Source organism: Ammodytes marinus (assembly GCF_949987685.1).
Source record: "Ammodytes marinus genome assembly, chromosome: 4".
Classification (NCBI taxonomy): Eukaryota; Metazoa; Chordata; class Actinopteri; order Uranoscopiformes; family Ammodytidae; genus Ammodytes; species Ammodytes marinus.
The window spans coordinates 18,311,098-18,321,840 of NC_137233.1; the positions used below are offsets into that span (position 1 = coordinate 18,311,098).

A 10,743-nucleotide genomic window follows, 5' to 3' on the forward strand; every position below is an offset into this window, starting at 1 on the left:
TATTACAGAACAGTTAGTGGCGGTATGAGCGCAGAATCTAGGTCTACTATAGGCTATTGACGAAAATCACACAACACATTACTTCTGTTTAGTAACAATATTTATCAATTTAGACTATTTGGCTGCTCCACCTCAAGTCAGCCCAGCCAGGCGATAGTTTAGTTTCAGTTTCAAAGCCAGTGATAACTGAACTAAATTATAAAATAAAGCTATCTCTCCCTCCCTCTATCTGTCTATATTTTTCTCTCCACTGCACACTCTGTCACTACTATCCATGCTTAAAGGAAGCAGGATTATAACCTCATTTAGCACATTATTTTTAAATATTTTATATAATTTATTCTTTTTTTCCCCATCTGATTTTGATGATTTTTAGAAAAATGTGTTGGTTTGTAAGTGCTGAGGAAAATGTTTTAGTAAAACTTGTGAACCTTACATTTTTAATAGTTTTTTATTTCATGTTTCTATGTGCTACAGAGGCTTCTATATTAAGGTTTTAGTAGACGTTGACAATTCGTAGCATTTTTTCAGAAAACCGTCAGGAGATAAGGACATGTATCCTATACTGTATTGCCATAGGCGTGAATGGGTTAAGTCTCCAGGAAGACTATTTTATCAAATTAAACTGTGTCAGAATCTGACTTTGGTCAGCTATTAATTCAATTTTCCTTCCTTTATTGTATTATTTATTTTTAAAGGATTATTATTATTTTGTTAGCATTTTTATGCTTTATTAGACAGTTTTGGAGAGACAGAGATGAAATGAGGGGGAAATGACATGCAGAGAACGACCCGGGCCAGATTCGAACCCAAGTCTGTTGCATTGAGGACTGAGCCTCATCGGGGGAAGTTTTCCCTAACCACCACACCACAAGCGCCCCTAATTTTCTTTTATTTTCTCAATAATTGTGTTACTGGGCTATTACTATCATCTTTGTCAAATTAGTTGTGTAATAGTGCTCTAAGACAGCCACACAAAGCAGTTCCCTTTAAGGCTCAGCAGAAACCACTGCACTGACAGAGGACCATACATTTTAGTTACAAAAAGTGCTGTCTACGCAGCATTGCATCAGCTCTCCCTCTTATTATATTCTGGTGGTGTAGCCGCATGCTGGATGCTGCTAAACTTACCCTTGTCGTTGGTAGGACAAGTGCAACAAATCAAAGTAATGTAAATGATATTACCACTTCAGTTGACACCATGTCCTTTTCTGTTTTAACTTGGTTTTTCCAATACAGATGTATGTTATTTTCATGGTAGAACAATGGAGATACAAATCTGAAAATATCATATTTCATCATCCTCTGCTGTTAAGTCACCCACAAACAAGGCAAATCTATTTCAAGGTTATCTCATATAGAAAGCTTTGCTGTCACTACTGTCAAAACATCAGAAGCACAAACCTTCTGAATGGGATTCCACTTTGTGTTTATTGTGGATAATCAGAACTCTGCTCTTCATCTCTTTCTGAATGACCTTGAGGCAACGTCCAAACCTGCCAATGTTCATTCCTAATGTCATCTTGCTACACAGAGCTTTTTCCTGGATGTAATCATAGCACACCAGCAGTGTGGGGCCTTAGAATTCCTCATCAACTCCATGGCCAGAAGCCAAGTCTTGTAACAAGAGTGAAAGCAAATGTTATGTTTCATTTGGCATCCCTCCTCCAGGCTGTCAGAATCCAACAATGATAGGTTAATTGTTAATTGTTATAGTCCCCGATACAGACTTCGCACAGCCCCCACTGCCTGCTTACAAGTTATCCACTACACTTAGACATCTCCCACACCTTTTACTATCCACATGTGGGGACTTCTGACCCAAATTCCAGTGCTGGAATTTTGTTTTTCCACTACAAACAGTCAAGATAAAGAGGCAGAGTACCTAGTCACTGGCTGGAGGGGGATTTACGTCTGAAGTATGATCTGCAACAGAGAACTCTTCATGTGAAGCTGTAAGTGGTTCCACATGTAGGGACACTGAGGTTGAGGGCTCCCCTTTGGCTTCAAAGTCATGCTATCTGAACATTTCTAGAAAGGAGGAGACCACGGTGTCCACCAGTTTGTGTCAGAGGTGATTCACTAATGGGGCTATAACTTAAGAAGTCATGCTGTGCAGTAGAGCCTACTGAGGCCTGCATGGTGGCAAAAAGGCTTATTTAGAGGCTTTAAGCGCTCAGCCCAGATGTGTACTTCGAACAACAGTAACGTTTCCTTTAGTTGTAAGTCTATTTTATTGTTATACCGACCGACTCGAGCAGTACAGAGCAAAAAACACTCTCCCACATCTTCCATTTGTAGAACTTCTGTACACTCTTTTGGAAAATTGCATTCAATGTGTATTTTGCTTCTCACACATTGTAAGAAATACGATAGCATTTTGACAGAATGTTTGGGAGTTCTTTTCACCGTTGTGCTTCAGTAGTTTTGGAAAAGCACATATACATATTTGTGTTAAGGGCAGTAGGGGGTACTTTTATTTCAAAAGGAAATCGTGGATTTCTGGCATACTTTTTGGTCGGCCGTCTTGCAGTTTGAGCAGTTCCATGTTGCAATTCCCCACATGGATGCTGTCAGAAGATCTGTTCCTTATACTTGTGTTAATTATAGTGAATTTGCTAAAGGTGTTTCGAGCAGCATGTTGCTCAAGATAGTAAAAATAGCTTTTCTATTACCAATACAGCGCATGATAATCAGAACTCACTCAGGCTATGCACCTGTCCCTATTTCCTCTTAGTTAATTGCAATCTACAGAATATTTTCTATCACCTCTGCATTTTCGTGTTGATTGACTATACAGTATCTCACAAAAGTGAGTACACCCCTAACATTTCTTCAAATATTTCATTATATCTTTCCATGCGACAACACTGAATAAATGACACTTTGATACAATGTCAAGTAGTCAGTGTACAGCTTGTATAACAGTGTAAATTTACTGTCCCCTCAAAATAACTCGACACACAGCCATTAATGTCTAAACTGCTGGCAACAAAAGTGAGTACACCCCTAAGAAATTTTTTCCAAATTGGGCCCAAAGTGTCAATATTTTGTTTTGCCATCATTATTTTCTAGCACTGCCTTAACCCTCTTGGGCATGTAGTTCACTAGAGCTTCACAGGTTGCAACTGGAACCCTCTTCTACCCATTCATGACGACATCAAGGAGCTGGTGGATATTAGAGTCCTTGCGCTCCTCCATCTCCCGTTTTAGGATGCCCCAAAGATGCTCAATAGGGTTTAAGACTGGAGACATGCTTGGCCAGTCCATAACCTTTACCCTCAGCTTCTTTAGCAAGCCAGTGGTCGTTCGGAGGGGTGTTTGGGGTCGTTATCATGTTGCAGTACTGCCCTGCGGCCCAGTTTATGAAGGGAGGGGATCATGCTCTGCTTCAGTATGTCACAGTACATGTTAGAATTCAATGAACTGTAGATCCCCAGTGCTGGCAGCACTCATGCAGCCCCAGACCATGACACTCCAACCACCATGCTTGACTCTAGGCAAGACACACTTGTCTTTGTACTCCTCACCTGGTTGCCGCTCCACACTCTTAACACCATCTGAACCAAATAAATGTATTTTGGTCTCATCAGACCACAGGACATGGTTGCAGTAATCCATGTCCGTAGTCTGTTTGTCTTCAGCAAACTTTTTGTGGGGTTTCTTGTGCATCATCTTTAGAATAGGCTTCCTTCTGGTATGACAGCCATGCAGACCAGTATGATGCAGAGTGCGGCGTATGGTATGAGCACTGACAGGTTGACCCCCCACCCCTTCAAGCCCTTCAGCAATGCTGGCAGCACTCATACGTCTATTTTCCAAAGCCAACCTCTGTGTACGACGCAGACCATGTGCACTCAAACTTCGTAAACTGGGCCGCAGGGTGGTATTGCAACATGATAACGACCCCAAACACACCTCCAAGACGACCAGTGGCTTGCTAAAAAAGCTGAGGGTAAAGGTTATGGCCTGGCCAAGCATGTCTCCAGACCTAAACCCTATTGAGCATCTTTGGGGCATCCTCAAACGGAAGGTGGAGGAGCGCAAGGTCTTTAATATCCACCAGCTCTGTGATGCTGTCATAAATGGATGGAAGAGGGTTCCAGTTGCAACCTGTGAAGCTCTAGTGAACTCCATGCCCAAGAGGGTTAAGGCAGTGCTGGAAAATAATGGTGGCCACACAAAATATTGACACTTTGGGCCCAATTTGTAAATTTTTTCTAAGGGGTGTACTCACTTTTGTTGCCAGCAGTTTAGACATTAATGGCTGTGGGTCGAGTTATTTTGAGGGGACAGTAAATTTACACTGTTATACAAGCTGTACACTGACTACTTTACATTGTATCAAAGTGTAATTTATTCAGTGTTGTCCCATGGAAAGATATAAAGAAAAATGTGAAGAAATGTGAGGGGTGTACTCACTTTTGTGAGATACTGTATGTACTGTCGGAAAACAGATATTAATTTAAAACCTCTCACCTGCCTGCCACATACATTAAAGCTATATTTGAAGAATTGATTCCTAGAAATGGTAATGGTTAAAGTAATGATGTTGGCAGATGCTTTGCCAGAAAATGATTCAATCTTTGAAGTGATTGAATTAGCTTTTCCCCACACTCTCAAACATGCACGATACACACCCAGATATGTTGGTGGAAGGCAGGAGAGAAGAAGGCACGTTTAACATGGGTTTTTACATTTACTGTGTTTGGTTGACAATCTTCTGGGGCCCATAGCTTATGCATATTCCCAAAGAGCACATCGTAATTTGTGGATCATTTTCTGCTTTAACGGTATTGATGGTAGTCAAGCAGTGAGTGTTCTTTAAATCTGTATTATTAGTGCACAGCAGTGCCATTGAGACGTCACACTACAAAATAAGACCTGTTTCCCCTGCTCAGATATGTGTCAATGCAGTGTGTTTTTAAAAGTCTGGTACCTTAAGCACTATTTACTTTTTCTTCTTTTTTCACTTTAACAATGTATTTGCTGGATATGAAAGTCTACTAATGATTCATCCTCAATGTTTAGCCTCAGAAACTTTGCACATTTTTTCTAATCCCAACAATCACAAAACACTAAGAAGTAATCCTTGAAAATGCTTTTTTTTTTTTACAGAGTCACAGAGACGACCTCAGTCCAAAAGCGAACGTCCAGCTCGAGAGGAGACGATGCCGCACCATCGCCCGTTCTTGGAAAACGACGGCGTAAAACGTAGAGAAGAGGAGAGATACAGATGTCTTGTCTACCGAATCAACGAACTGAGTCAACAAATACACTTTGGAGCCTCTTGATCAAGCAAATCCAGAAGTGATACTTTATGCACATTCCTATTCAGCATTTCCATGTTTTTTTTCTGAAGTTTATCTGTTTATAGAATGAATACATGTTTAGTATTTTAACATTCTGTAGTCTTGAATTGAAGCAGGTTACATCTGGAAGTATCGGACTCTGAAGTCAATACTTGAATCCATTCACACACTTTTGTGTGGAAAAACATTTAATTTCTAATCTTTGGAAATTTGATAAATTGTTTTGTTTTTATAGTAGAATTAAGCAAACATAACTTTGTAGACAAATCGTAACAAGTGTCCAAGTCATTATCAAGTTTTCTATTGCTGCTTGAAATTGGTTGTTTATCATGTTATCTTTATTTGTTTAAGTTGTTTAAGGGCCACTGTAATATGCAGTTAAACAGAAATAAACCTGTGATGGCATCCATTAGTTTTGTATAGAACGATGCTTGGATTACACGATAAATAAACGTTCTCAAAGAAGCTGCCCATGTAGTTACAGATAGATGTTGAAATAGTTGCCTTGGTGTGACTACTGAATTAGCAGCTGTATTAAATGATCGGTAACACTTTGCAATAAGGGTACATTAATTAACTGTTAGGGTATGCTTATTTCATGTTATTTACGCTTAGTTAATGCTTATTAAGCATTAAGTAACTGTTAATGCTTAGTTATTAATGGTAAGTCAATGTACGGTTAAGCATTAACTAGCTAATGCTTTCGATAATGCTTCGATAAGCATTGACTAAGCATAACGTTTAGTCAATGCTACAAAATGTTCCGTCATTTTTTGAGAGATCAGGATCGCAGTCACATGGGATTCATCCGTCATGTGCAATTTTAAAGCGTGCAACCAATTCTGTACCTTTCAAATTGATTGTTTTCTTTGAAAGAAGAGTAACCGGGGTCAGTTTAATTCCAATCCAGTGCTGGTGGAAACCCGAGGTCAAAGCAAGCCAGAGTGTAAACACTTAAGACAGGGAGGTTGGTGTTTGTGTATATGTGCATGGAGGGAGAGTGAGCAGGAACACATTTGGGAGCCGGCCTTGATTGAAAACAGAGCTCGCCTGGAGTCAGAAACACGATGCTTCTGACTCGGCTGTCTTCTTTCCTCAAACCAAGCGGGGACAGACATCGCTGGACTCATATCAATGTAGCGCGCTCATTATTCCGCACACCACTGATCACCAACTTCTTTCCTATACAGTGAGGCTGCTAGTCTCCGGTTTAATTAGTGGGGATGTTACTCTTGCTTGAAACCGCAGGAGAGCCCTGAGTGGCTCCTGATCCCTGCCCTGATTGGGTAAGCATTGAAGCAGGCAGTGATATCACTCATTCCATACACATAGACTGTGTAGCCCTTTCAGTAGAGTTCACAATCACCTTATTTGTACTTGGCTTGGTGGTAATGTTAAAGGGGGATATTTATCAATCTTTCCAACACGAGGTGAATCATATTTTGAAATGAGATCATACCTGACGGTTGATGCCCCCACCACCCCTCCCATCCTAATCCAACATTTGCTCACATTCCAGATTCTGTGTCTTCCCTTTCTGACCGTGACGGTAAGGGATCAGGTCGATTTTTTCAGGAAGCCCCGGGCAGCGTTGCAACCGTGACCCCTGAGGACACATTGTTATGCATGAACTTCTCTGCTCCTTCTTCAGCTCTTATTAAGCTTTTCAAATTATACAAAACATGTTCATTTGGAAATCCATAGAATGCAGGACAACACTGACATTGACAGTGACACCAACCAGAGTTTCCAATGCATACTACTTTGGTTTTCTAACTCCTTACATCAAAACTAGTGTAATAAAGTAACAGCAAGTCACTAAGAGGCAGAAGACAAAACCGATATAAGGACCGATACATTGTTTTCTTTTACATGGATAACTAGTTGTTCTTGTTGTTCAAATAGGGCATAACGTTGTAGAAGCTGGGAGAGACAGGCGTTTAGTCATTTTTTGAAGCTCTTGACTATTGTCTCACTTGTCCTCACAATGCCCAAATTATTATGATTAAAAACCACTCAACCCAGACTATAGCTCCTGGGCAGATAAGAAAAAAACAAAGGAGAGAAAGCCTCCCTTGTTGCAGCACCATGCAACATTTAAGGATTCAGAGCAAAATGGAACAGAATACACATACAGGGCTGAGCTGGTTGTTCATACTTCTCGGAAATTCCAGCTTGACTGTAAAATACTCAAAACATTGTACACTTTTTGTATCCAAAGACGATGTTTTCTTTTACAAAACCTGAAATATTACTCAAGTGTGAAAGTATGTATGTCCTGAGCTGTATATGGTACAAGTACCATTTTAGGGATGTTTAATGCTTTGCAAAGGCCATCCCAACAAGTCAAATAGAATGAGTATCAGGGCCGGCGGTAGCCAGGGGCCAGGGTGGGCCGTGCCCACCCAAATGTGGCCTGTGCCCACCCAATCAAAAAAAAATGTTTTTTTTTAGGTGGAAGTCCAGACCCACTATCGGACGGACCTGTTCATTCACTGTCCAAGAAAATGTCAAATAAAATTCAGACAATTAATTAATACTAAAGAATATACCATTACCATGCATTGCTTCTAATTGTATTATTGGGTGGGCAGGACAGCCTGCCTCCAAGTTACCCACCCGCTTAAAGTGGTCACTGGTCAGCAGAGCCGGCCCGAGGCATAAGCGAAATGAGCAGTTGCTTAGGGTCCCGACTGCCAGGCCCCCCCCCAATTCATTTTTTTATTTCGTTTTTTTTTGTGTGTGTTTGATATCAACATCATATTATGTAAATGTAAATTATCATACAATAAAAGGAATACAATGTTTTGGTAGATAGTTAATAGCTTAATAATTGAATCAGTTCTTCTGGGAGGTAATCCGAGGTTAACTGATCACGTCACGTTCAAGTCCATGGCATGCACAGTTAGTATTGAGTTTATTTAAAAATATTTGAAAATGGGGCTGCCCTCAGTTGCCCATGCACTGTGTATAGTCTATAGCCTATTTCAGCCTCGTCTGTGGAAAAAAAGATAACTGGACAACAGAGTTCTTCTGCTTCGTTCCTCTCACTGCATTTAAATTAATTCATCATATTACAGAAAAATATGTCCCGTAAAAGAAAAAGAGCACCAAGCCCATCCCAGAGGACCCTGCATAATATTTTTATATTATTTCAAATTTATATTTCTATGGAAAATCCATGTGCCTTTCTTCAATAGCTTCTAATTCATCCGACCCAGTGTCTCCAAATTATTTGTTCACACAAAATTCCTCAGATTTAGCCTCTTAATTTTCCTCTCAAAGTGCACCAGATTCATAGCCTGGAAATCCAGACCCTGATATCTTGAACGATAGAGGGTCTGGCGACGATCAATAGTAATTTCCAACTCAAGGGGCGGCTCCTACTCGTGCATTTCAAATGCCACTGCACGCAGTTGGATAGCACTACAACCAATCAGAGCGATGCACAAGGCGACGTAAGCCCCTTTCGTTTAGCGAACAGCTGTTAAACTGTTAAATTAAACGTTTGCCGTTGTCGGTCGGCAAAATAGAACATTCCACTTACTTGCTAATGAAAGATTTGAGTGCCGTCTTCCAAATCGTTAAGGGTCGAGGCCAAAGCAGTCTCAAACTCACACAACATATCCGCAGCCATCTCTGATGTTTACTATCACGGCTTCGACGTCGCATGCACGTCACTGTCGTCATCCGGTTACGTCCTCCCCAGAGTACCATATAAGGGGCTCTGGCGCGCCCGCCAGATTTCTGGCTTTCTTGATAAGCTTCAACGGAGCGTGTCCAGACCAACACGCGCAGCAAATTTAATTTGCCAGCGCCTAGTGGCAGGTCTGGGATTGCCAGGCTACCAGATTCATGCATTTAACTTTAAAAAGGTAAAAAAAAAATCTCCCGGGGGGGCATACCCCCGGACCCTCCTAGCAGAGTTGTGAAAATTTCTACAGGCCCACCCTAATCTGACTGTCTAGAACCGGGCCTGATGAGTATACCTTTTCATAATAAATGTCTTATACATTTGTATTCCTATGTTGGAAAGTTGTGACCACTGATTGTCCCTGGACCTCAGAAATGATATGAATGATTCAAATGTAACCATAACTGATAGGAATGACCTAAATAAAAAATTATAATAATAAAGAAGGCAAAGGAAGATCCAGGCTGTATAGAGAAAGAATCTGATCAGTATGAGGAGCTGTGTGTGATTATGGCTCTCTTTTCTTGGAAAGTCATTGAACCTTGGTTGCATAATAATAGCTTAGTTTAGCATGAAAATAAAATATATCATCTGTGTGGTTTAAGTAGAAGCAGTAGTTCCCAACAACAGTGCTGTGATTGTTTTCTTCCTTGCAATCTAAAAGGAAATTACTTAGAGCGGTGCAGGATGAGTGCAATCAGCTACCTGGTTGGATGAACCGCAGGCAACTACAAACAGTATAACAGACTCCAAGACGCGCAGGGAGACAGAGATAAAGTAGAGTTTATAGAAATAAGCCTATAATTAAATCATCTCCGACAGAATGTGCCTGTGTATGATGAATACTAAGAAAATTGTAATTGATCTGTTTTCAAATACCTTTTTCTATAATATAGTATTGTCTCAAATGCAGAATTCTGTCAGTGGCCATTGTTGACCTATTTGGCTACTCCCAGCATCCTTGAGAATATTCAAATACATAAGGTAGGCAATGGAAATCTGACTTTACTTCTAAAATTACATTGATATGCAGGATACTTTAGTTTTGGCCTTGTGTCCTTGGTCAGTCACAAAGGATGCAAAACAATGAGGCGCCCTAGGAAAACTACTGAGAGGGCTTTGTCTTTTGTTATCTGTTAAAGGGCTTGCTACAGCAGAGTTTAATGGCGAGATGCAAATCCCTAATTTTCTTGTTTTCTAACACAGAGGTTTGGAACAATAACGACATGCTGAGCGGTGATGTTTTGAGACATTAAAAAAGAAAATACACCGAAAATACACTGACAGGCTAAATTACATGCATTTACAATATCAAGGTGTTTCTTTGGGACTTACACTACCAGGAACCCATTCTTCAATATAATGAAAAGTAGATATAGTGCACCTTATTTGCATCTGCAGTTACCATTTGACACAAAGGCTGCAAGCGCTGTGAAGAAGTTATGAAAGCAGCATGACTTGTCTGTGTGTGGTATGAAGTGTTTCTATTTCAATTTCTGCTGGTGAACTAGTGTGACATTGCCCCCTAGTTGAAGGAAATTACTGATAGAGATTATTTTGAGTATCAGTTGAATTGCATCTTTACACTTTGGTGTCTAACACTCATTGCAATCACAACTAGTCTATGCATTTCATTACCATCACAGATGGGACACACGGCAATTTACTTAATAGTTCCCGCAACGTAAGGGGAGGATGCCATCAGTGGTGCATTTACAACACAAGCAAGTTCAAATG

At 40.4% G+C, this 10,743-nt stretch overlaps 1 protein-coding gene across 2 annotated transcripts in view; it reads left to right on the top strand.

The window, feature by feature from the left end:
- The window catches only part of rad18 (RAD18 E3 ubiquitin protein ligase), a 38,382-nt gene extending 32,632 nt beyond the window's left edge, over positions 1–5,750 (top strand). For both annotated transcript variants that reach the window (XM_080025737.1, XM_080025738.1), the window contains exon 13: positions 5,119–5,750. In XM_080025737.1, coding sequence (XP_079881863.1) covers positions 5,119–5,218 — 100 coding nt within the window. In that variant the 3' untranslated portion in view covers positions 5,219–5,750. The remainder of the gene's footprint in view (positions 1–5,118) is intronic.
- Positions 5,751–10,743: the final 4,993 nt, after the last annotated feature.